Source organism: Syzygium oleosum, unplaced genomic scaffold (assembly GCF_021117445.2).
Source record: "Syzygium oleosum isolate NSW1041296 unplaced genomic scaffold, Sole_v2.1 Sole_v2.03, whole genome shotgun sequence".
Lineage (NCBI taxonomy): Eukaryota > Viridiplantae > Streptophyta > Magnoliopsida > Myrtales > Myrtaceae > Syzygium > Syzygium oleosum.
Window position 1 is genome coordinate 13,120,840 of NW_026607487.1, and position 22,553 is coordinate 13,143,392.

Consider the following 22,553-nt stretch of genomic DNA (forward strand, 5'->3'; position numbering starts at 1 on the left):
TAACCAAGATCTAATCTAATGGCTAACATTAGTAGGCTAGTAGGAAAGCAAGCCTCAGCTACATGTAAGTTATTTGGCCAAAAAATAGGTCAGATTAAAGACCCCAACGTTCACCCATCCGTATATCACAAGATTGGGTATCTACAGATTTACAGAAGAGATTGCCTGAGAGTATACAGCGAACAAAGTTTGTGGGCTATTTATGACGCTGAGGTTGGCACCAAGTAGACTTGTATATCTTCACGCTTGAAAGGCAGCGACTGGTTTGCTTTCAAATGCAAGCATGATTCAGAGGGGAAAACAGCCAAAATGAGGATCCCCTGGTAATTTTATCGAGCAAACATATGACGGTCCAGGTGTCGACCATAGATGCTTTCATTGGCCTGGATTTTGTGCAATCTTCGGGTGGGTGGCGGCATAGATGGAAGTGTTTACATCAGGTTTCAAGTGAGAAAAAAGGTGCTGCACATCTGGTGTAAGTCTCTCGGATGCTCTACCAAGGATGGTAAGTACCTCAGGTCTGGGCTTGCTGTTTGCCTGCACAGGTCCTCCCTGACCTTCATAATGGACGACATGATGGCTGGTAGAACAATTAAGAGAACATCGATTAGGTAACAGGTGCAACTCTAATTTCAGAGTACATTTAATTAGAGAAGATCAGATACTACTGCTTGCAATTTTGGTTAAAAGAGAAGTAAAAAATTTGTAATAGATAAGATTTTGAACCAAAGTTCGGGCTAAAATCATTAGTCTTCATATATACAAAATTGACAATGATACATCAACAGAGATCTTTTGGAGAACACTTTAGAGTAATGGAACTGAAGTACTTCTCCGAAACCTCGTGCACCAAAAACATCTGCAATATGTTCTGCTCGAATAACTATACAAAAGGAAAAACCACTTACAGGAAATCAATGAGATCCCTTATTTCTGATGCTTCAACGGGGTTTGAGGGTTGTGAGTTCTTCCCAAAGACATCCAACAATGTGCTCAACAACAATGAAAGCGTCTGGAAGTGATAAGAATAAGAAACAACTTAGTTTGATAAGTTGGTGCAAAATACCACACAACATAACAAGCTTATGACGCGCAGAAACAGTTGACAATCACAGATAGTAGATTGACGGAGAATCATGAAAACCTGACCATCTGAACACAGCATAAATCTCTACAATTTTGTACCCAGTAATTTAGTGGAAACATCAAAGTTCTGCTGTTCATGTTCTCTCTTTTAGTGAAAAATCAAATGACTTCAAGAGAGTCATACATTAACCAATAACACCTAACAAGTACATAGCTTTACATTCGCTATTGCTGAAACACCATCTGCATCAAGTATTGTCGACTGAATGATGAGTTTTAAACAAAGACTGATTACACTTGCTTGAAAAATGCAGCATCCTGCTATAAGACTTCGGAAAAATTTCAGGACATTATATAACTTGTGTGTTCTTCGAAAAGAACTCGCTAGGGTTTGAAAAGGAGGAGGAGGATCAGTATGTATAAAATATAAAAGTACGAGTATGAACTTAAAGAAGAATATTCCAGTTGTCAAGCATGTTGCTGAAAAAGTATCCTTTGAAGCTCAGGGTACAGAGCATGATAAAGAAGATGGGAAGACAACTTCAAGGAACAAAAACAATAAGTCAACTTATCCCATTGTCTTGCAATTCAAACCAATTATGGGAATCATGACATTTGTGTCGTCAGAAAATGCTTCTTTTCACCTTAACATATTTTGATATGACCAGACTGGTATTGCTTTACAACAGACAAGTAAAAAACAAAAATATAAATGATGACGTTGACAGCTGAAATGAAGAAATGAATTAATAGAAGAAAGAAATCAACGCGGGATTTTTTTAAAAGCTCCAATCTTAATGAATCTCATCAAATTCTTTGTAAAAGGCATTCTATCTACTATAAGACCGCGTGATTGACGGTAGTGCTTTGTCACTCCACCCTCTCAACTTTATATACGCGGCAAAAGGGAAGGATAGATTTTGTATTATGTTTCCTGTCTAACCACTCAAACTTTACTTCATTTTCCTTCAAAACTTTCAAACTTTGAGAAGAAAAAGTTCGAAGATCCACGAAGTTTTTACCCTGCTCAATTTTAATTCTAATTTTGTTTCTCAACTAATAAATGGTAAAGAAACGTACTAGAATGAACAATGAGCTTCGTTTCTCTACATTGCATTTTCCACAGAAGCATCCAAATACAAGATAGAGGGATCACTTCCTTTACCTTGTTGAAAAGGGAGTGAGCATTGGCAAGTCTTGGAAGCAATGGACCCATTATACGAAAAGCTATTCTCAACATTGCAACGGATGTAATTGGTCTGAGATGTTTGATGATGACATGTGCCCCTTCCAGCCATTCTTGCGGGAGATTACTAAAGAAGGAATGAAGCAATGCAACTATGTTACCTGGATAATGCATGAAAAGACAATCATTAGAGTAACAAACAATTGCAAGCTCATGCTCTGCTTGGATCATAACTCATGGACCTAGTGGATCTGGAACTTAAATAATAATAAAAAAAAAAGATTCACTTGAACAATTAATACATAGAATTGACTAAGAATTCATTGAATCCACTTATCAGGGACTCTTTTATTGGAACCATACTTACTTATTCTAGATCTCAGGATTTTTTCATTCAATATTGACACACATGTACAATACAAATCACACATGCACACATACAAATCTAGACATGGCCACGGTTCGGAACCGGCCAGTTCCGGTTCGGAACCGGCGGTTCCGGTTCGTGGCCATGTATGAACCGGAACCGGCGGTTCCCGGCCGGTTCCGGTTCCGGTCCGGTTCGGAACCGGCCGGTAAAAATTAAAAAAATAAATTATGAAATAAAAAAATAATGAATTATCAAATTATGAAATAATGAATTATTCAATATAAAATATAATCAAAATGTACATTGTAATCAAATTTGGGGAAAAAAAGAGTTTCTCCACTTATCTGCAGTTTTTTTTTTTTTTGGAACCGGGCCCGGACCGGCTGTTCCGGGCCGGTTCCAAAATTGTTGGAACCGGAACCGGGCCCGTAGGCCACGGGCTGGTTCCGGTTCCAAACCGCGGGCCCAGTCAACGGGCCGGTCCCGGGTTTGACCCGGGCCGAAACCGGCCCGTGGCCATGTCTATACAGATCAGTACCATTATCCAGATATTCGCGATGGACATGGGCTGGGTGAATTATAATTTCGGAGTCCATCCAATAAAAGTCAGGTAAATAACAGCACACGTCATGAATTTTTACATGTCAGGCTGAGTATATGCAGGCCGCACAACAAAATGAAGAGTCATTTATTAAATTGCATCAGCAAGGAAGAAAGTTAAAATTGACACAACGTTTTCAATGAAAAATCCCATGTAGAATCGTTACTAACTGGATAATTATAACCTTTGCATGCTTAAGATGAAAATTAGTCCAGTGTAAAGAAAACTGAGAGCTCATAAGGACAATGATGCACACAAGGACATATTCCACTTATGGATTTATTACACAGACTGCTCCTTGATCTGTTTGCAACATGTGATAATTGCATATCTGATGCTATGTTTGGGAAACTGGGGAAAATGGAGGTGAACAAAAATTTGAGTGGTAAATATTTGAAAATTTTAAAACTCTTGTGAGTATGTAGAGGAGGAAATTTTTTTATAAGTGGGCATTTTCTTTGCATTTTCCTCTCCCATCATGTTTTCCAAACATAGTATTAGGGTGAAATCATCATATTACAGTTGCTTCTAACAAAAACCATGAAGAGGATTTTTAGTGTAAAGCAAAGTCAAATTGACACGAAAAGGTGGAGGTGTGAGGGCATGCATATGCAGAAAGGTATCCCTAAACTACTGCTGAGAATTTACAGTAACATATGCATACCAATGGCAGTTGAGGTATTATCTTGTGCAGCCCAAGTTGGATCCAACAATGCATACCCAACAGCAGAGTCTAGTTCACCCAATGACCTCTTTATATCAGTCAGCCACCAACTCTCCTTAATTACGCGCGTAGCCTCCAAATAAAGTTGCGAGTGAAATTCAATGGGAAGCTGAGCTAATAGAAGACCACAAGCTTGGATCAACAAGCAAGACAGTTGTTGACATGTATAAGCACTTCGCCAGACAAAGTTAGAAGTACTTAAACCAGAAACTGAAGGAGTAGATCTGCTTGCACCCAAGGAATCTGTGCTTCCACCTGAAGGTGAAGTTGGTAGGACTGAACCTTGTCCAACACCATTTGGAGCTCCATGCAGACAATTACTAGATTGAATTAGGGTAGGTTGGATGTTAACAACAATTTGAACTAGGGATGACACAATTTGAGATGCAGGTACAGGAAGTGAAAGCAGCTCTATCACAGTAGTTTCAAGAACCAGCTGAGTGTGCGTGCCGGGATCTTGAATTTGATAAAATGCCTTTTGACCTTCTGAAGCGCTCATTTGGCCAGGTTGGGCTGGCAAAGTTCTGTTATGCGGAGCGCGAGCTGAATTGTTTGAAGTATCTCCAACAGAAACAGATTTTGTGTTGCTATTCAATGGAGGAATGACATGATTGACCAGCCCCAATAGCAAAGTAGCAAAATAATCCAGAGGTGGGCACATGACAGGATTTGAAGAACTAATGTGTTGTGGGAATGACTCAGAAAATGGAATCTGGAAAAAAAAAAGAGTCATTATGGTTGTAAAGACAGCAGCATTTCAAAGGATTAATATATAAAGAGGATCTTCACCTTGCTAAGATCAAGTACTTTCAGAATTCGGACTATGAGCTTCCCAGGAAGATGACCATAGAAATATGCGAGTATGTCACGAACAAATGTGAATCGGAAAGGGTGATAAGCTAGAAACTGAGAGTAAATAGCCAGGACTTCGTCAGCCTGATCCATGGCATCATTTTCAATCAGTCTGTAAACAATAAGGGGGATCACAGGAAGCAACCGGGCTGCAATATCATCAAAAAATGGGGGATACCTGCATCATCAAGCATCATTTGCCCAATTAACTAATTTGAACATGAACTGTTAGAATACAGTCCAGTGAAGCGTCCAGTAAATATTTGAAATTAAGCTCATTCATCATTGTAATTCGGAACCATTGCGAAGTATAGCTTACACTATTCTAAAAATTGCTGCATTAAAAATTAAAGCTGAATTAAATAGATCCAGTAACAGTTGGTGTACAGATGAAACCAGCTTTCAAGAACTTCCTTGAGAAGGAGTTCATGATGAAAGTTCTCAGTCCAAGTAAAATGAAAGAAGCACAAAGCACAAAAATTTGATCATTCAGACTCTTACCCAGAAGATCATCTATAAAGTCCCTATGATTAGTCCTGTACAATAATAAGAGGATATTGTCCATCCGTGCTACAAGAGCTTCATTTCACGTGCGTAACTGTAAGATTGACTAAATTGGAGATTTAAAAGCCAAAGATTGAGAAAGCTCTAGAAACCCAGACTCCAGTGATAAATGGTGAGATGGATTTGGGCCTAAAATCTTTTAGAAACTAATATTTGGAGGACTGCAACAATTCAACCAGTAACTCTCGAGGGGGCGAGGAACACTAATCTAAAGAAAAATGACTATCTTCTCCTATACATTAGTTAATTCTGCTCTTCCGTCCCTTCCCCTTTTCCCTGCACCAAAAAAAAAAGTGAATATCGAATTGTCCTTCAGTTGTGGAACCCACACTCACCCTCTATGACTGCGTACCTTTGAGAGGGACTACAATGGATTAGCTTGATTCAGAAAAAAGATGATGCATATATATCTATTGTAACTGTTACAGTATCCAACCCAAAAGTTTAAACTGTTAGGTGGAAGGAGACTACATTTATACAAGGCATACACAAACCCCGTGCCCAAGTGATGTGGAATTACTTTGTAAACCCCTTCTCACGTACAAATCATATGAAGAACGGCTGTGGAATCAATGAACAAGGAATATGCCAAAAAAAAAAAGAACCATGCGAAGCAAAATGTTAAATGGGGCATGAAGAATAGAAGTCTGGCTCTCATACTATTTAAAATAATTTAACCCAAAAGTTTGAGATTAGAGATGGAGGGAGACTACATGAATATAGGACCAGACAAAATCCAACAGACAAGCATTGTGAGATAGTTTCAGTAGTTAACAATGTACAGGCCTAACTCCCGAAAGGGAATTGACTTGCTTTGAAATGATTTCCGATATTGATATCAAATACCTTCAAATGCATGCGTACATGCACAAATACAGAAGTGTTTACAACAGATTCATTTTATCATAAACAAGGGAATTGACTAACACTGAAAGGACACACAAAATCGATAACCAGTACCTTCAAATGCATACCGTCATTTTACAACAGATTTACGAAATACATTGCATCTCCATCTGATATTAAGAGAGCAAAATTCCAAATCCTTCTTAATGTGCCATCAAAGTGGATAATAATGCTAGCAAGCTTACCTATCTTTCCATGAGAGATGATTCCCAAGCGCTTTTTGCAGTTCAACACGCTTAAAAGTTCCGGTGTAAGTCCAGTGTTCTGGAGATCCACGATTCAAAATATATTGTTTCACTCTTTGTTGAAGTTCTTGTCGGTGAAGAAGGTTGATCTGGAGCGTAATGCTTGTCAATGCCATTGAAGTAGAAATTCATCTTTTGATAAATTAAGCATTTATTTATAGGGACAATTGTTCAAGTAGATGGGGAATATAGAACAACAGTAAGAGAAAAACCTTAAAAGACAAAGCTACACCAAGAAAGATTGAAACATGGGGCCATAAACACTCGAAGTCCACTATACGAGCAGACCAGTGGCTCTTCCTGTTTCTCAAACATATCAGACACTATTTCTTATGACTCAAATGGGACCACCAAACCTTAATCAGCTTAGCAGCAAGTCAAACACATCATGAGATTGGCCACGACTTTTGGCCAGTCGTGTAAGGCTTAGTGTGGGCTAAATACAAAGTTGCAGTAGGCAAAACCCTAGGAAAGAACAAATTATTAACCATTTTAGGGCCTACACTTGTTTTTCAGCTTGTGCCAAGATAGGCCACCTCAAGGACTGTCTTTGGAGTCAAGTTTTCCTCAAGCATCTCCATTGAGTATGTCTTCTTGGCAAGTTGTAACTATGTATCAGTAGGATCATTTTTTCTAAATTATCAGTCATTTGGATCCAGCTTTTCTCCATGCTTTGACAGCACTGATGTATATGAAAGACACTCTTCTAATCTTGACTTATCCGATGAGAAACTTCTAGCTTTCACTTTTAAGAATTCTTCAGATTATGATCGGTAACATTTGAGAAATTTTAAATTACGGTGGAACAAGGTATTGAAACAATGACCACTTCTCATGAAATAAAAGATTGCTGAGGCAAAGCTAAGGCAGCTCTCTACTAAACTAAGGGAAGATGTGTCAACAGAGTAAGAGGACATTAGGAAAGGTAGGTGATTATGAGGTGGAGAGAAGCAGAAGAAGCTAAGCCAAATCAAAGATAGGAATAGATGTTTCTAATACAAGATGGTAAACCTTCGCCCACTTATAACAGAAAAGAAGATTGACAATCGTCTAACAGCAAGGTATTTCTAATGGCTCAATCATCATGGTGAAAGCTTATGAAGCAACAAAACATTCCTTAAGAGAAAAAAACTACATGACAGACTCTTGCATAATGACAGTTGAAAGACATCATAGTAAGACTACCTCTGACCTACAATTTTAACCATCAGGTATAACGTCAGATGCAATTGATTGTATTACCATCAATACCATAACATCCACCATAGTCTTGTCATATCAATTAATTCCAAGAGTAGCACCACAGTGTTCACCCTCTGTATTAGAGCCCCAACTACCTAATATGAAAGGGAAAACATTTTATCTTATATTATCAGAAGACAAATTAACAATGTACCCCCTTGAAACTGTTGATTTAAAGACCGCACTAGCAAAAAGGGAAAAGAACCAATTTGATTAGGGGGGCAGCAAAAGCAATATAACAGACCAAATATGATCTGATATGACAAGTGGATATACACAATTACAACGAAAAGTACAACTATAAGATTTAGAAAATTACCACAATGCGTAAGGCATGGGAGTCATCATCACGGTCAATTAGTGCCAGTAGCAGTATGTCCAAAGGAAGCAACTCATTGGTCCAAATGAGATATGCAAGGTTGGCACTTGTTTTAAATAAGAGGTCCTGAAAAGGAAGAGCTGCATATGGATCAAAATCGATACCTGCATTGTATAAGTAGAGAGAGAGAGAGAGCGAGAGAGAGAGAGAGACAGAGACAGAGACAGAGACACAGAGAGAGAGAGTTCTTATGCACTTGGAATCATTAGAAATTTCAAGTTAAAAGACCTGCATGGAATGCCCATGTTGAAGTTCCATCTGAATTTGATGAAGAAGAACATCCACCATGGTGTAGATATTAGCAGTCACTTCCTCAGGAGAGAACTCCCTCAACACAAGCACCTTACATCCAGAACACACATATATGTAGGTTTTAGAGAGAGATTGAAGGAGTACTTAGTATTATTGGAATAAACTAGGCCAACAACCTATTCTGCTAATAGGGAAACATGCAACTAATTAATTAGCACCACATGGCAACATCCAAAGTGCTATAAGGCTTGCGGTAGTACCAGATTCGCAGTGTTGATGTTTTCAGGATGCCCATGCATCAGCATCCATGCTCCAGCACATAGATATTGACGATGCTGAGGAAAACTATGGCTAGTATAAGTTGTCACATAATTAGAATCTGCAGATGGTGAAAGAAGCTGGGTGCATTGGTTTATGACAGTTGTTTCCGCCTGGAAAAGAAAAGAAAAAGGAACGAAGTTGTTAGAATAATTAAATATTAAACAATACCTTCATCTAATAGCTTAAGCTTTTAGAACAGTTGGCAATGGTTCCACAAAATCTCACAGAAGTTATAGCAAACCCTGAAATTTGAAAATTAGTAATGACCATAGTGCAAAAGAAGAGTATAACCTTATTCTGAGAAATAATCTACAACAGTGATAGCTAAAAACTAAGTATATCCTAAAGCCTCTCATGCACAGTTGTCAGGACTTTCCCAACTGATATTGCACTGTACATGAGTAAAACAGGGACCTAATAGAATAAGAGAACTAATTTCTCCAATAACTGGCCCGTTCAATGAAAAGCTAAAATTTGACCCCAAAAAAAAAGAAAAGCTAAAACATGTCTCCCCCATTTAAGCCTTACCAAGAGACATTTAAGTATGAACAGGATGCACTGTATAAGTTAATTTAGCTTGTAAAACAATCATTGCAAACAAAGTCTTAATGTTTCCATCTTCAACCCCTTTGCCAGTTAAACAACCCATATGCTAGTTTTGAGATTGTTAAAGTATCATATATCACTTGTCCACAGGTTTTAATGAGCCTTATATTCATGTGATCCCCCCACCAAATGGCTTAAGCTTTTGGGTTGGACTTTTCTAACATCCAGGCTTCTCCCCAAGTTTGTTACATGTGTGAGCCTTCCTGTTTGTCGATTCCATATGTCGTTCTTACCCCGAATCACTTGTCTATGGGATTTAGATGAGTCTTGTATTCATGTGATCTCCCTTCACCTAATAATTTAAGCTTCTGGGTTAGACTTTCTAATAAAGATTACCAATATGACAAACATCACATTAACGGAATTTCATTTTCAAGATATCATGAATTTGAACTACTCTCAAAACACATCGTGAACATATATCTTAGTTCATCCATAGACTGCAAACTACACTAAAAATTCTAAGATGTAAGAAACAGATCCAAAGGCAACCATTTGCTCAGCTAAATACAGGCACACTGAATGATCCTTGAACAATATAATATTCAGAAAACAGTAGAATCATATTCCACGAGACTCCTCATGCCTAAGGCCAGAACTGGTGATATAAATGGGGTTTTGAAAACAAGCAAAGGGAACGGAAGAATTTTTAGTCAAGAGGAAGTAAAATCCTGTGAAATTCCTCCATATAGTGCAAGATACAATCAATAATAGAAAGAAATGCAATCTTATTTGAAATAATTATGGCTAGGAAAAGTAGAGATAACAATGAACTGAAGTTAAAAGGGTTTTAAGTTCTATGAAGAACCTGCTGCCATGCTTGAATGACAAGGCCCTTCTTATCGATTCGCCCTGCCAAGGCATCGCGAAGCACAGAAGGGAAATAGCGTAGTGTCTTTTCTGACCATGTATGTTGACTAGTTGCTAGTATTTGTTCTAGCATAGTTTGAACATATAGAAGGTGATCAGCATCGGCAACGCCACGAGTTTTAATGAGTATTGCTAGGGTAATGACCGTCATTCTATTCAAAGTTTCAGTAAATTCAGTTGGACCCTGCCAAAAGAAAAATTAGAAATAAATTAGAACAAAAATCTTCGGCATTTGAGATCACGGGAGTGACTGGCAAGAAAGAATAAAAGACCAGTTAACTAGTTCCACATTCACCTAATATTTTACTCACCTTCCCTTCCCTTTTCACCGAAAAGAAATCTCTCAGTGAGAAAATCACATTCATGCATAAGTTCTCAGTCAATCTAAATACACGATGATCCCCACGCTTCCCTTTGAGAGCAGCAATAATTTTTGTGACATCATACATCAAAGCTTTGGTTTTCCCTTGGTATCTGAAAAGAAAGTTTATTCCAATGACTATGGAGAAAGATTACGACTGATCAAGAATTGGAGCCAAGAAGTTTCAACACCGGATGATCATCAAACGGAATAACCGGAGTTAAGCATACCATAAATACTATAGAAACGTAACGACATTAGATGGACCAATTGGAATTACCTGTAGAGAGGAAGTAAGCGATAGTTCAAAATCTCAAATAGCAAAATTGTAACACCGGGCTTGCTCAACAAGGCTGGATTTCTCTGGGCCAAATGCTGCAGAAAATGGGACATAGTCATATCACCGTCAAGTAGGCAGAACTATGCATCAAAGATTAGGCATACTTAAAACCTAGACTAGTCGAAAGAAGAGCCTACACTGATGTGAGAGCGAAATAATGAGTGAGGGGCAGCGAGAAGCAGTCTAGTATATGTTTCCACCATTGCAATACTAGGCACAACCTGCATTCAGAAGAGAATATATGATATTGGCAAAACAATGGTAGCATTGTCAACATTTACTGGTATAATATCATCTTGGATTGGATTAGATGCCTGCTGCTTCATATTCAGGCATTGCAGAGCATAACCATAGATTACACAGAAACAAAGGACAGAGCTGTACAAAGTGGCAATAAACGATATAATGCCAATTAAAAATTAAGCTGAAGATGAGCAATGATGGAAAAACAAAAGCACAATCCACCAGAATTGTATAAAGGAGACAGCTCCATTAATAAATACCTGGTTGGAAAATAAAGTGTCCTCCATCTGAAATGCCAATTTCAAACATAGGTTCATTGAGAACCCAGAGATTAGGGTCATTGGTATTGGGCTTACTTCCCTCATTACCCTCTCATTTGTTGGCATATTAGAACCTGGTAATAATTCCGCAACTCCAGCAGAGGATAACCAGCTCATCACCGTGTCATAAGCTGGTTGAGCCATGGTGTAAGATACAACCCAAAACATCCCTATTGATCTCTCATCCATATTCATGTAATCCATCATGCGATCTCCTGAAAAAAGAGTTCAACAAGCTGTAGAAAATCTGCTGGATATGCATGGATTGAAACTTCATAAACATGACTGAGACAGCATGTTTAAGCAAATGGTGCAGTCCATATAAACTTTGCCATTAGCATCCACATTGACAGCTTGATAGCCTAAAACTAGGCTAACAATAAGAAACAGAGATAAATGCGGTCATGTGCTGGAGGATAGCTTTCACTTCCTTTGAGGTGAAGAGATAATACAAAAGATTGATTGATTTCTCCGTAAATATGTGATTTAAACTACAGCATTCTAGTTCATGAGTGTGTGTGCAAGCACATGCATCAGGTCTGTGAACACGTATTATGCATGAACGAAAGTGGTAGGGTGGCACAGCAGATGCATTCACTAAATACACATGATATTTGTGACGATTAATTGATGCAGCCAAGAGCATAAGTTGTCAGAGTTATATCAACTGAAGAGTTCAAAGGTGATTTTCAAAGAGCAGCTGAAGGTACTTTTTGGCTTGTCATTCCTTCTTTCCTATATAAAGGTTTGCTAAGCTTTATAGTTTGAGATTGCATGATGCAAAACCAGAAGATGGACCCATATTGGCACATTCTCAATATCTATTTTCGAATATGTGATGGTTAAATTTAGGATATCATATCTAAACTATCACAGATGTCTTGATTTTCGGCTTACATTAGTTTGATGCTCCAAGGTAATCTCCGAGCTAATCCTGGATGATGTTAAATATCCCATTCAACATATTTCTTTCTTGCTCCCTTGCTGGCAACCACAACCTCTATTTCATCCAAATGATTTTACCTCAGAAAAGTTGCCTTATTCAGAGTGTGATCCGCATGGTACTAGTGCAGCTAGCTGAAGTGCATTTCGTGTTAAATGGCATCTTGGCTTTTTTGAAGTGCTCTAGTGGCATCTTTGCTTATTAGCAAAACTGTAGAGGGTGATCAAGTGAAAGAACACTAACACAAGGTGCAGGTAATTATTGAAGATTAAGTTGGCGGATATTAAGTGTAAATTCTGGAGTGCAGAGTGTAAAAACACCAAGGAAAAAAGATGTTTCAGAAAGGAATAAGATTTTTAAAAAGACTACTCCGGTCAAGTAACATTTCCTGGGTGGAGGAATATATGCATTTGCAGCTTTTATTTTAAGGTAACATGAAGTCTCCTTTTACCTGGCCTGCTATTCCTATTAACTTTTCCTGAGAAGCACAACTTAATTAGACCATATGAGCTGATATTATGATAACTAGCACATCAAATTTGCTAGGCACAATATATGTCATTTTCTATGTGTCCAAGATTCTACTTAATCAAGCATATAGTCCATTTTTTCTATGCTTGCCGATGAGCATTTGTCAGCCAATGGAAAGAATGCCTTAAGTGAGAAGACGACAATCATGGAGGATAGAATTCACAAGTAGTAAGGGGTATGTCTATACCATCAAACGACTAAACTCCAACAAGGCTACTCATAAGCAGTACCTTTGCCCACTTGCCTCCACCATTCATCTATTTGCTTTCCTTTCTGAAGCTGCTCATTATTCAAATATTCCCTCGTTGATGTATTCAGTGACCAAATTCGTAAAGTCTGACAACTGCTAATAAAATCAAGTAGGATACTTTGAGGATTATTAGGATCCGAGCCTCTATCTTCTCGATGAAATGACAAAATCTTCCTGATTGTCTCCACCTAGCAGGGGGCAAAGAATGAGTTACGTAATGATTCTACATTCCAAACTTCAAGAGCAAGCAATCTAAATTGCAAGAAATCACATATCATATCAAGGCTAAGTTACTGTAAGTGAGAAGTGGAGATAATCATTTTGTCCTTTTAATCCATGGTCTACTAAAACTTTGTTCGTCAATTAAACCCTTCACCAGGTAGTACAAGGAAGCCTAATATCATATAAAAGGACCTGATTGCTGGAGAATCACAAGTGTTATGAGCATAGGCAAGTTACTCTATAAGGATTATAACCTCTTGAAACCCCTGTAGACAATTATGATCAAGATGTTGCCTCCTCGTACTCAAAGGCAAAGTTTGGGAGCATGGAATCAATTAAGTGATCCTCGGTAAGCGAGGTTTATGCGTGTGATCTATATCTGATCTATGCAAGGTTTATGCGTGAGATCTATATCTGTTCTACGAGAAAATTTTGCCACCGGCAATTTAACCAAGTCATATTTAGTATCAAAGCCCAGCCACCTGAACAAAAATTTATGGCCCTTTTCCATTAGCCCCCTCTTTGTTCTAACATAAACACCTTTTCATTGTATTCTATAAATGAAATATTAATTCACCAGACTGTTGTTATTATCTTTCGATGTCAAAACTTTCACGAATCTACATTCAGCCAAATAAAAGTTAAGTCCAGCCTTCCACAATGTATACTCCATTATAACTCATCTAGAATCTCCATGCTCACAAGAATCATCTATTCTAGCATTATTCTACAGGCTCTTCACGAATTATATTTCCAGATCATTATATTCAGCATTTCCTCTCTTTCTCCAGTTTGTCGCTACCATCATCATTATGCAAGTTCACTTTCTTCTGTTTTATAACTTCATTCTCACATCAAGTTATAGGTCCTCTTGAGAACAAGTGCATAATAGATGACGAGCAGAACACATTACTGGATAGCATATTAGGTGAATTGAGTAGATGCATTCTGCAAAATATGCGTTACAAAGACATAAAAAAATTTACAATTAACTCGGACAGCTGAATTACTGCAGGATCGTAGCTTGAAGAAAGAACCAAAAATACCACAAATAAATTATCATGTTCATTAAAAGTCAATTAAACTGGGCTGATCAACAATCAACATCTGTTCTGAAGCTTGGGTCAGAACTCGAGTGAGGACCAAAAAATGCTTTGACCACCAAACCAACTTTGTGAGTTTTATCAGCTGAGTCACTATAAAAGGAGAGGATAATATTCAACAGGAATGGAGTCCTAATTCATCATGTAAACTTATCTCTCTGTTTTCTAAGGCATAGTTCCGACAACATGATGTGAAATACCTCACCTAACAGCAAAAGTAACCCTGGTGAGCATATATTGATCAGAAACAAGATGGTGTGGCAAAAAAAAAGAGAGAAGGAAAAATACAGTAAAAAAAATAGTGATCCAAAGCCAATTGATAGTTCAAAACCAACCTTTCTAGAATCTGTATTCAAAGCATTTACCACGAGCTCGACTCGAATAATTTCAGCAAATAGCCAAGTCACATGATTTGTACGAAGAATATGTTGATCACCTTCTGTAAGTCGCGCAACTAGTTTGTCCACAAAATCAACAAAATCGATACACCCACTCTTCATTAGGAAAAAGAAGATATCTGAAAAGATGAGCCACTCTGACCAGCAATTTATCTCTGCAACAAAGTATGCTTGTTGTGAGTCCATTCTAAATCCCCAGCAATCTATAAATGACTAGATTTTAATCATTTTTCACCAGCATTACAAGTCCAGGCATATAGAAAAATAAACATAACACTGGCAGAATGATGAGGAAATCTGAAGTTTGAGATCAATTTCGGTCACAATAAATACAAAAGCATAACTTTGAAGAATTTCATTTTAGCAGCAAAACCCAAAGATCACGGCCAAAAATTATCTTTCCCTCCATGATTACTCCCATATTTGATAGAAAACCACCTTATTTTATTACAAAGAAGTCCTCATTATCGAATGAGCTACAGCATAAATATCCTATGTAGGGTGTACGATATCTCTTATATCCACAGGCTTCTTTCAATCTTCCCAGGGTCTTGGCAAGGTGACCAGCTTTACCCTCTACTATTTATTCTGGTCAAGGAAGTTGTTAGCAAAATGTTAGGCAAGTCATCAGCATTTTTTTTCCTTGGATAAGTAAAGAGAAATTCACTATAAGACAGCAAAGGGAAGCCAACCTATGCACAAAAAGAGCTCATATCCAGAAAGAGCTCAAAACCAAGAAGGGGATCTCATTTACAAGACAAGGAATCCACAATGTTGAGCAAAGCATCTACATCCAAGAGCATATCCCCATTATACCAAAGATGTAGAACTTTAAGCCAATTTTGAATAAGATCTTGAATAGAGGACTCTTGCCACTCAAAAGTTCTCTCATTCCACTCTACGATCCAAAAATCAAACAGAGGAGCTAATGATACCAGCTCAACAAGCCGGGAGTGATAATAGTACCTTGCCACGCCCAAGTTCTTGCTCAAGTGATTCGGCTATAACCCAACAAAGCCCCATAGAGGCATAACAGGTTGCCCAAAAAGCACTCATCCAAAGACAATGAAGAAGAAGGTTTGACACGGTTTCTCCTCTCTGTTTGAAAAGGAAGCATCTACTGGTTAACACAACTCCTCTCTTTTTCAGATTGTCCAAAGTAAGGATGTGCCTGCAAGAAGCTTCCCAACCAAAGTAGGCCGCCTATGTGGACCTTGGTTTTCCAAATAGAGTCAATCTATCACCAACCATCATCTTTTCCTTTAAACCATAAAAGGATCTAACAAAAAAGTTACCACTTTTGACAGATTCCCACATCAGTATATCATTAGAAAAGGGAGTGATATAAGAGTCCTAAGCCCAGTTAAAAAAGTTAGTAACGGGTTCCAACTTGCAATCTTGCCTAAGAAAAATCAATATGCTAAGAAGTTCCTCCAAAGTTCAAAAAATAACAATCCTTCACAAAAACCTCTATAAATGTCTCTAGCGATGCAAAAAAGTTTAGGAAACCAATCTTTAGCAGCATGTTTCCATGCCAAATGTCACTACAAGTATACGTTCTATTCCCCTGACCAACTTTAATGAAGGTGTGAAGGTCATCCTAGCCTTTCTAATCCACCTCCACGTTCCAATACCATGCAATGATATTTTGTATTTGGTAATCCACCCATGTTATGTTCAAAGCATGCTATAGAAATCTGATACCTTCACCCGAGGAGATCGCCAAGAGGAAACCTAAGTTAGGGGCTGTCAACGTATCCAGTTGGACCCACCTTCCCTCAAAAACTTAAATCAATGAATTATGGGCCAACTAAGATAATATTCACTGCTTCACACCACACCAATTCTCTTATGTGCAAGTTTTCTAACTCAACTCACACATGCATCTCAACAATCTCCTCTCCACATTTGAGCTAGTGTTAGGTCTGCTTCATTTTAATTCAGGTATCCTTCTACATCAACATGTCTCCATGAAGGCTGCTCGGAAACCACATTGGTCACGAGACTTCTTCTTTGAGATATTCACCAAACATCGATACACATTGGGAGTAGGCAACCAATCAACCATCGGCTCCCCTACCATTTGTTGAGAGCACGCAACAGAAGTTCAACACCTTCACTCGAGCAAATTGCCAAGAGACAGCCCAAGTTTGAGCCCGCCAACGTATCCAATTTGACCCATCTTCACTCGGTTATGGGCCAACTAGAATATATCAACTACTCCACGCTACAACAATTCTCTGATGTGGGACTTTTCTAACACAACTCATACGTGCATCTCAATAATCTCCCCCTCTCGTGTGAGCTCAGTGCTAGGTCTGTTCCTCCTTAATTCAGGTATCCTTCTACATCAATTTGTCTCAACTTGAATCTCCAATGCTCACCTTCATATCTAGGTCTTTATAGCTAGACCAAACTATGAAGGGTGCCCGTAAACTGTGTTTGTCACAAGATTACTTCCTTAAGATATTCAAGAAACATAGTATTGGGCCAATCAACTATCGACTCCGATACCATTTATTGAGAGCATGCAACAGAAATCCGATACCTTCATCAAAGGAGATTGCCAAGAAATAACCCAAGTCCGAGCCTGTCAACATATCCAATTGAATCCACCTTCACTCAAAAGCTTAAGCTAATGAGTTATAGGTCAACTATGATATATAACTGCTTCACACCACACCAATTCTCCAATGTGCGAGTTTTCAAACACAATAACACGTTCATCTCAACATGTTTAACCAAGCCATACTGCGCAGCCACAATCTTTTCTAGGGATGATCATGTACAACATTAAATGTCGTACCCGTTTGCCAGCTAGGGCCTCATTAAAAAGCAACAAACATTTAACTACCAAGGTCCCCTCTATCAAAATGTTTTCATTGCCTTCAATTTGACCAGATGGAAATTAGTTCTATCATCGTTGTCCCCCCCCCCAAACATATACAAATAAATAGACAAAAGAAAAAGTTGCTTAGCGCATTAGCATCAAGATGGATTTTTAATTTCATAGTGGCTATCTCATCCTTACTGCACAGGTGATACTATCATTTCTTGCAAAGATGATGTTTAGTAATTACTTTATTTGGAGAATATCTTTTTATGTTATGAAGTGGTGTTCGGGCTTAAGATCGACCTAAGCAAGAGGGAGCTCATTGCATTGGATGAAGGACTAAATGGTGCTTTGTCAACCACACTAGGGAGTCAGTTAGGTTTATTCCTAATCATCTACTTAGGCCTTCCTTTGAGTGCAAACTTCAAGAACAAACTAATGTGGGAGCCCACTGTCCAGAAATTTGAGAAGAGGTTATTGTTTGGAAAAGATCCTTTCTCTCAAAAGGAACACCAGACCTTATCAAAAACAAATTCTCCAACCTCCCATTTTCCTTGCTCAGTTGCTAGAAGTTATATTCTCAAAAAATAAAGCATGTTTGATATAATTGTGACTGAAGTGTAGCTATGTTGATTAATGGCTGTGTTGTGAAGTGTTGCAACTTGTACATTTGGCAACACATGTTTTAAAGCTATCTTAAAACCTAGGATAGACATATCCTTACAAATTTTTCTAAGCCATTATATCTTTAGAGATGCTGCAGTTGTGAGGTGTTTGCCAAACACTTTCTAAAAGCTGCAGTGCATCTTTTCACAGCTGAAGTTACTGCAGGAAATTTTTCCCAAACAACCTCTATCATTATAGTAAAGGTCATAAACCAGCAATGAAAAAGTTCGAACATCACATCAGCATAACGTGCTTCATTATGACACATTAAAGAAGTTATTTAAGTATCAATAAGAAAATTTCAGCAGCAAGACTGGTTTTTTGGCTTAAAAGGAGTTGATTAGGCAAAAGTCAAGAGCACAACTTCACTAGCTAAATAAAGGAATTCATGCAAACATCCAAAAAAGTTTAACTGCCCAGATAGAATGGCAGCTTAGGATAAGCAACCTCCTCCAAATGATGGCTAAACAAATACCAAACTAAGTCTCAAGTACTTAAGTGTTTAAACAGTTCCTATTTGAATGCATCCGGGTGACTTTAAGGTGGTCTTCCATCTTTTTGAGAAAGTAGTATTTGGCTTGCTTGGCATAAGAAATTTCATCGTTTCGCCACACAAACTCTTCTCGGGTTCTTTAAGTGTTCAAGCCGTTTTTACATTGCCAATTTGACCTCCAATCATGAGTAGTAATCTCAAAAGCATAAATATCTTCATAATATGCTTAATCAGTTGTGCATCTCCTAGCTACGTGATTACCTTTCTTTAAGCTAGAGGAGTATATGTTATCTCCAATTATCTTTGTCAAAAAAAAAATCAAGACCTTGATTTATACGTTTAGATAGCAAGTTAAATCCTAAACATCGCAACCATTGATTGATTCTTAGTCAATCCCCATTCTTCTCATTAAAGTACCAATGAGTAAATGCAAACCCCAATAATAAACCCTTGATCTGATGTTATCCTCAACTTTAATGACCACCACAAGAAGAATTTCCTATTGATCAGTGCAACAAACAAAGATGAAAGTCAATATCTCCATGCTTAACTAGATAGACCTTACTTTCAAAGCATGCAATTTTGCAAATTATCACTCCAGAACTAATATGTTTCCTAGCACAATTCTTCTTAACAATGCCAGAACACGATATACGATATATCTAGAATTCCTAACCTAATGTACATTTAATTTAGGGAAAATGATACAAATGATCTATGAACTTTAGCCCAACGTACAATGTTGTTCCTAGACTTTTAATTTGTTCAATGTGGTCCATGAATTATTCTAAATGTCCAATGTAGTCCTTTCATTTGCTTAAACGACAAGTCAGAAGTTATTTGATATATGATGAGTTGGACTTATAAAAATGATGAGTCAACATGTTTATCTTTTCATCCATCTACTTTTTTTTGGAGAGAAAATAATTAGCGCCTTGATATGTCCATCATTAATCAATGACATGGACCATTATATCCTAATTTGAGATAAATATCTTACTTGGATAATTCACATGTAACTATTTTTTGTTGTTTAACCTTCAAACTTAACGGATTGCAATCCACATGAGCAATTTCCGTTAACTTGAATTAACGGAAGGACCACATTGAACATTTTTATATAATCTAATAGTACAGCAAACACGTTAAACAAATTAAAAGTCAAGGGCAATATTGCACATTGAACTCAGGAAGTATTTGTGTCGTTTTCCCCTTTAATTTAGGGGAAAAATCCAACTACATCTATGAAGATAGAACACCTTGCCTGAATTTGTCAACTTCAATAGCTCAATAATCCTATCAATCGTTGCCTCACATATCATTTCAGAGGTAAAAACAGCACCAGGAGTTGGTGGTTGTCCTGAAGGTCTATAGCAAGGAGCCACCAAAAGCACACGCTTCCACCAGTCAGGCGACGGAGTAGTCCTAATAGCATGTCTTATACATCGCAATGCTCTTTCCCAATCCAAACTTCCCCGTACAATTGATGTTGCAAGTTCCTGAAAAATATGATTAATACGTAAAATCTATCATAAAATCTCCTTTTTATTGCATATTTATCTTGCAGAGGAGATAATTGCAAGTCATTTACAAAAATTAGTAGTAGCCAATCACCTCTCCATTTAGTGGTTCTCCAAGCACACTTGGATATGTGATTGGGGAATACCGTAAGTTTCCAACTGCTTCACCAGAAACATTAGGAGTAGTAAGGGTTAGTATCCTTTGAGTTCCAAATGTAGGACAATGAAGGTGCTGATCTAACATCTGCATGTGCATAGCCATCATATCCCTCCTCCTGTGGATCTCCAAGATAAGGGTGAATAAGGCTTCATCATCCGGTATGTTCTCTATGAACTGCAAGCCACCGCGTAGCAATTCATAAAAGGGCACTCGACATTTGTCCTCCTCAACCAATAGCCAAATCACATCCAAACAACTGTGTAGCCATTCTATCAGTGCCTTGTCAGGTCTCCAGGACTTGATGACATCAGATTCATCCATTCCATGTTGTCTTTGATCCCAATTAACAAGCCAATTAAGCATATGTGAGAATATGTCAGCATGAGTCACTGGTTTTAAATTAAAGTCAAGACCTGTCAAGATAATCTTGCAGCATAGCTGACGCAGGCTGCTTACAGCACTGTCTCTTACAGATGAACTGGCTCTCATTGCAGCTTGTTGACCAGAGAAGGAGATATCAGATGATTTTACTGGTGACATTGTCGCACCAGATGATGGTTCAATTGTTGACTGGGCAGGAGAACCTATGACATGAACCGATGACAACGGAGACGCAGGATTGGAGGGCTGAAAGTTCGAATTGGGGATTGCGCCAGATGACGCTACCCTGTCAGGCTGTGATAAGCTTGTCGGTGATACTACAGACACAGACTGGCTCCCCTGACCCACTGACAGTTCAGCTGACGAAACTGAAGAAAGAAGAGAAGGCAGAAATGTGTCCCAGTTAATGTAACCAATACCACACAAGCTCCGTAGAGCAAAGAGAAGAAACTCTGCCCGTGGCGCATGACCACTGCACTGTACAACCAAAGATATAAGAATAGATTCTGTCACAGCTCGCAGTTGATCTTGGTCCTGCAATGCACGGCACGCATTTTAAGCTCGCATCCGCTAGTTACATACAATTATATACGTAGAGGGAAGATTTAAGGAAAAAAGAGCGAAAGAAAAATGTAATTGAAATTGGAGTTATTAACCTACAGCAAACTGATTTTGTAGTTGCTGGAAGTCTACAATGAACTGGTCATTCTGAGGAGGAAGGTCTCTGTTTAAAGCCACGACACGCTTCTGCGCCTTATTCCTGCAGGCGTTTCGGATGCAAATTAAGCAGATATTAACTCCCTGAAGGGAACAAATAACCACGATTTCTCATTGCATCCGATGCAAAGCCTAACAATAACCAATAAATACATCGAAATTTTCCTTCCCAACTTCGGACGGCAAAATCACCTTCTCATCTTAGGCCTAGAGCAAGGGGGGAAAAGATCATCTAAATTCACCTAAAAAAACGTAAAGACCATTTCTTTCTTCTTCTTCTTTTCAGTCGGACCGGAATTTGATCATTGCTCCACAATCGTAGCCCTACGCCCTTAGCTCGAGCACTTTCAAACACATACAGATAAATAAGCTGACAACACAAAGCCACGGTTTTGTACGTATTCCGAGTTTCGAGTTTGGAGCCCTTACGGAGGTTCGCGGACGGAATCGTCGGCTCTGTGGCGGCTGTTCCTCTGCGAAACACGGACGAAGTCAGACACTGCAGACAACCGAAGTCAAAAAGAATACGCAAAGGCCGAAGAAGGATTCGTTTCGGCGGGAGAGGCGGGAGCGGGAAGGTTACTCCTAAGTAGAGGTTGAAGAGATCGTTGATGGCGGCACGAGCGGGATGGAACTGGTAGGCCCGCGAGGCGGAGGCGGAGGCGGAGACGGAGGCGGAGGCGGAGGCGGAGCTCGATCGCTGCGGCGGCTGATCCATCTCCGCAACCTCGTTCGCGCGCGCGCCCCCCGAGCGAAGGTGACGGAGCTCCTACGATTCTTCTCGGCGTGCCATTTCAATGGCGGAGCGATCGCCTTCGGAGGGAGGGGGCGAATTTCGTTGCTGTGTGTTTCTGCTGGCTTTCTAGTT

The 22,553-nt window shown here is 38.7% G+C and overlaps 1 protein-coding gene across 1 annotated transcript; it reads right to left on the reverse strand.

Moving 5' to 3' along the window:
* Positions 1–22,553, reverse strand: LOC115670852 (mediator of RNA polymerase II transcription subunit 23). The gene is made up of 21 exons (XM_030592221.2): positions 22,269–22,553; positions 22,115–22,158; positions 21,629–21,728; positions 20,522–21,502; positions 20,172–20,406; positions 14,853–15,070; positions 13,173–13,380; positions 11,409–11,683; positions 11,043–11,126; positions 10,846–10,940; positions 10,516–10,678; positions 10,143–10,388; positions 8,668–8,838; positions 8,384–8,497; positions 8,096–8,221; positions 6,475–6,623; positions 4,757–4,997; positions 3,908–4,679; positions 2,252–2,433; positions 909–1,012; positions 1–580 (listed from the first exon to the last, which is right to left on the reverse strand). Exons 1-21 carry the CDS (start codon positions 22,401–22,403, stop codon positions 376–378), a joined length of 4,848 nt encoding a protein of 1,615 aa, XP_030448081.1. The 5' UTR covers positions 22,404–22,553; the 3' UTR covers positions 1–375.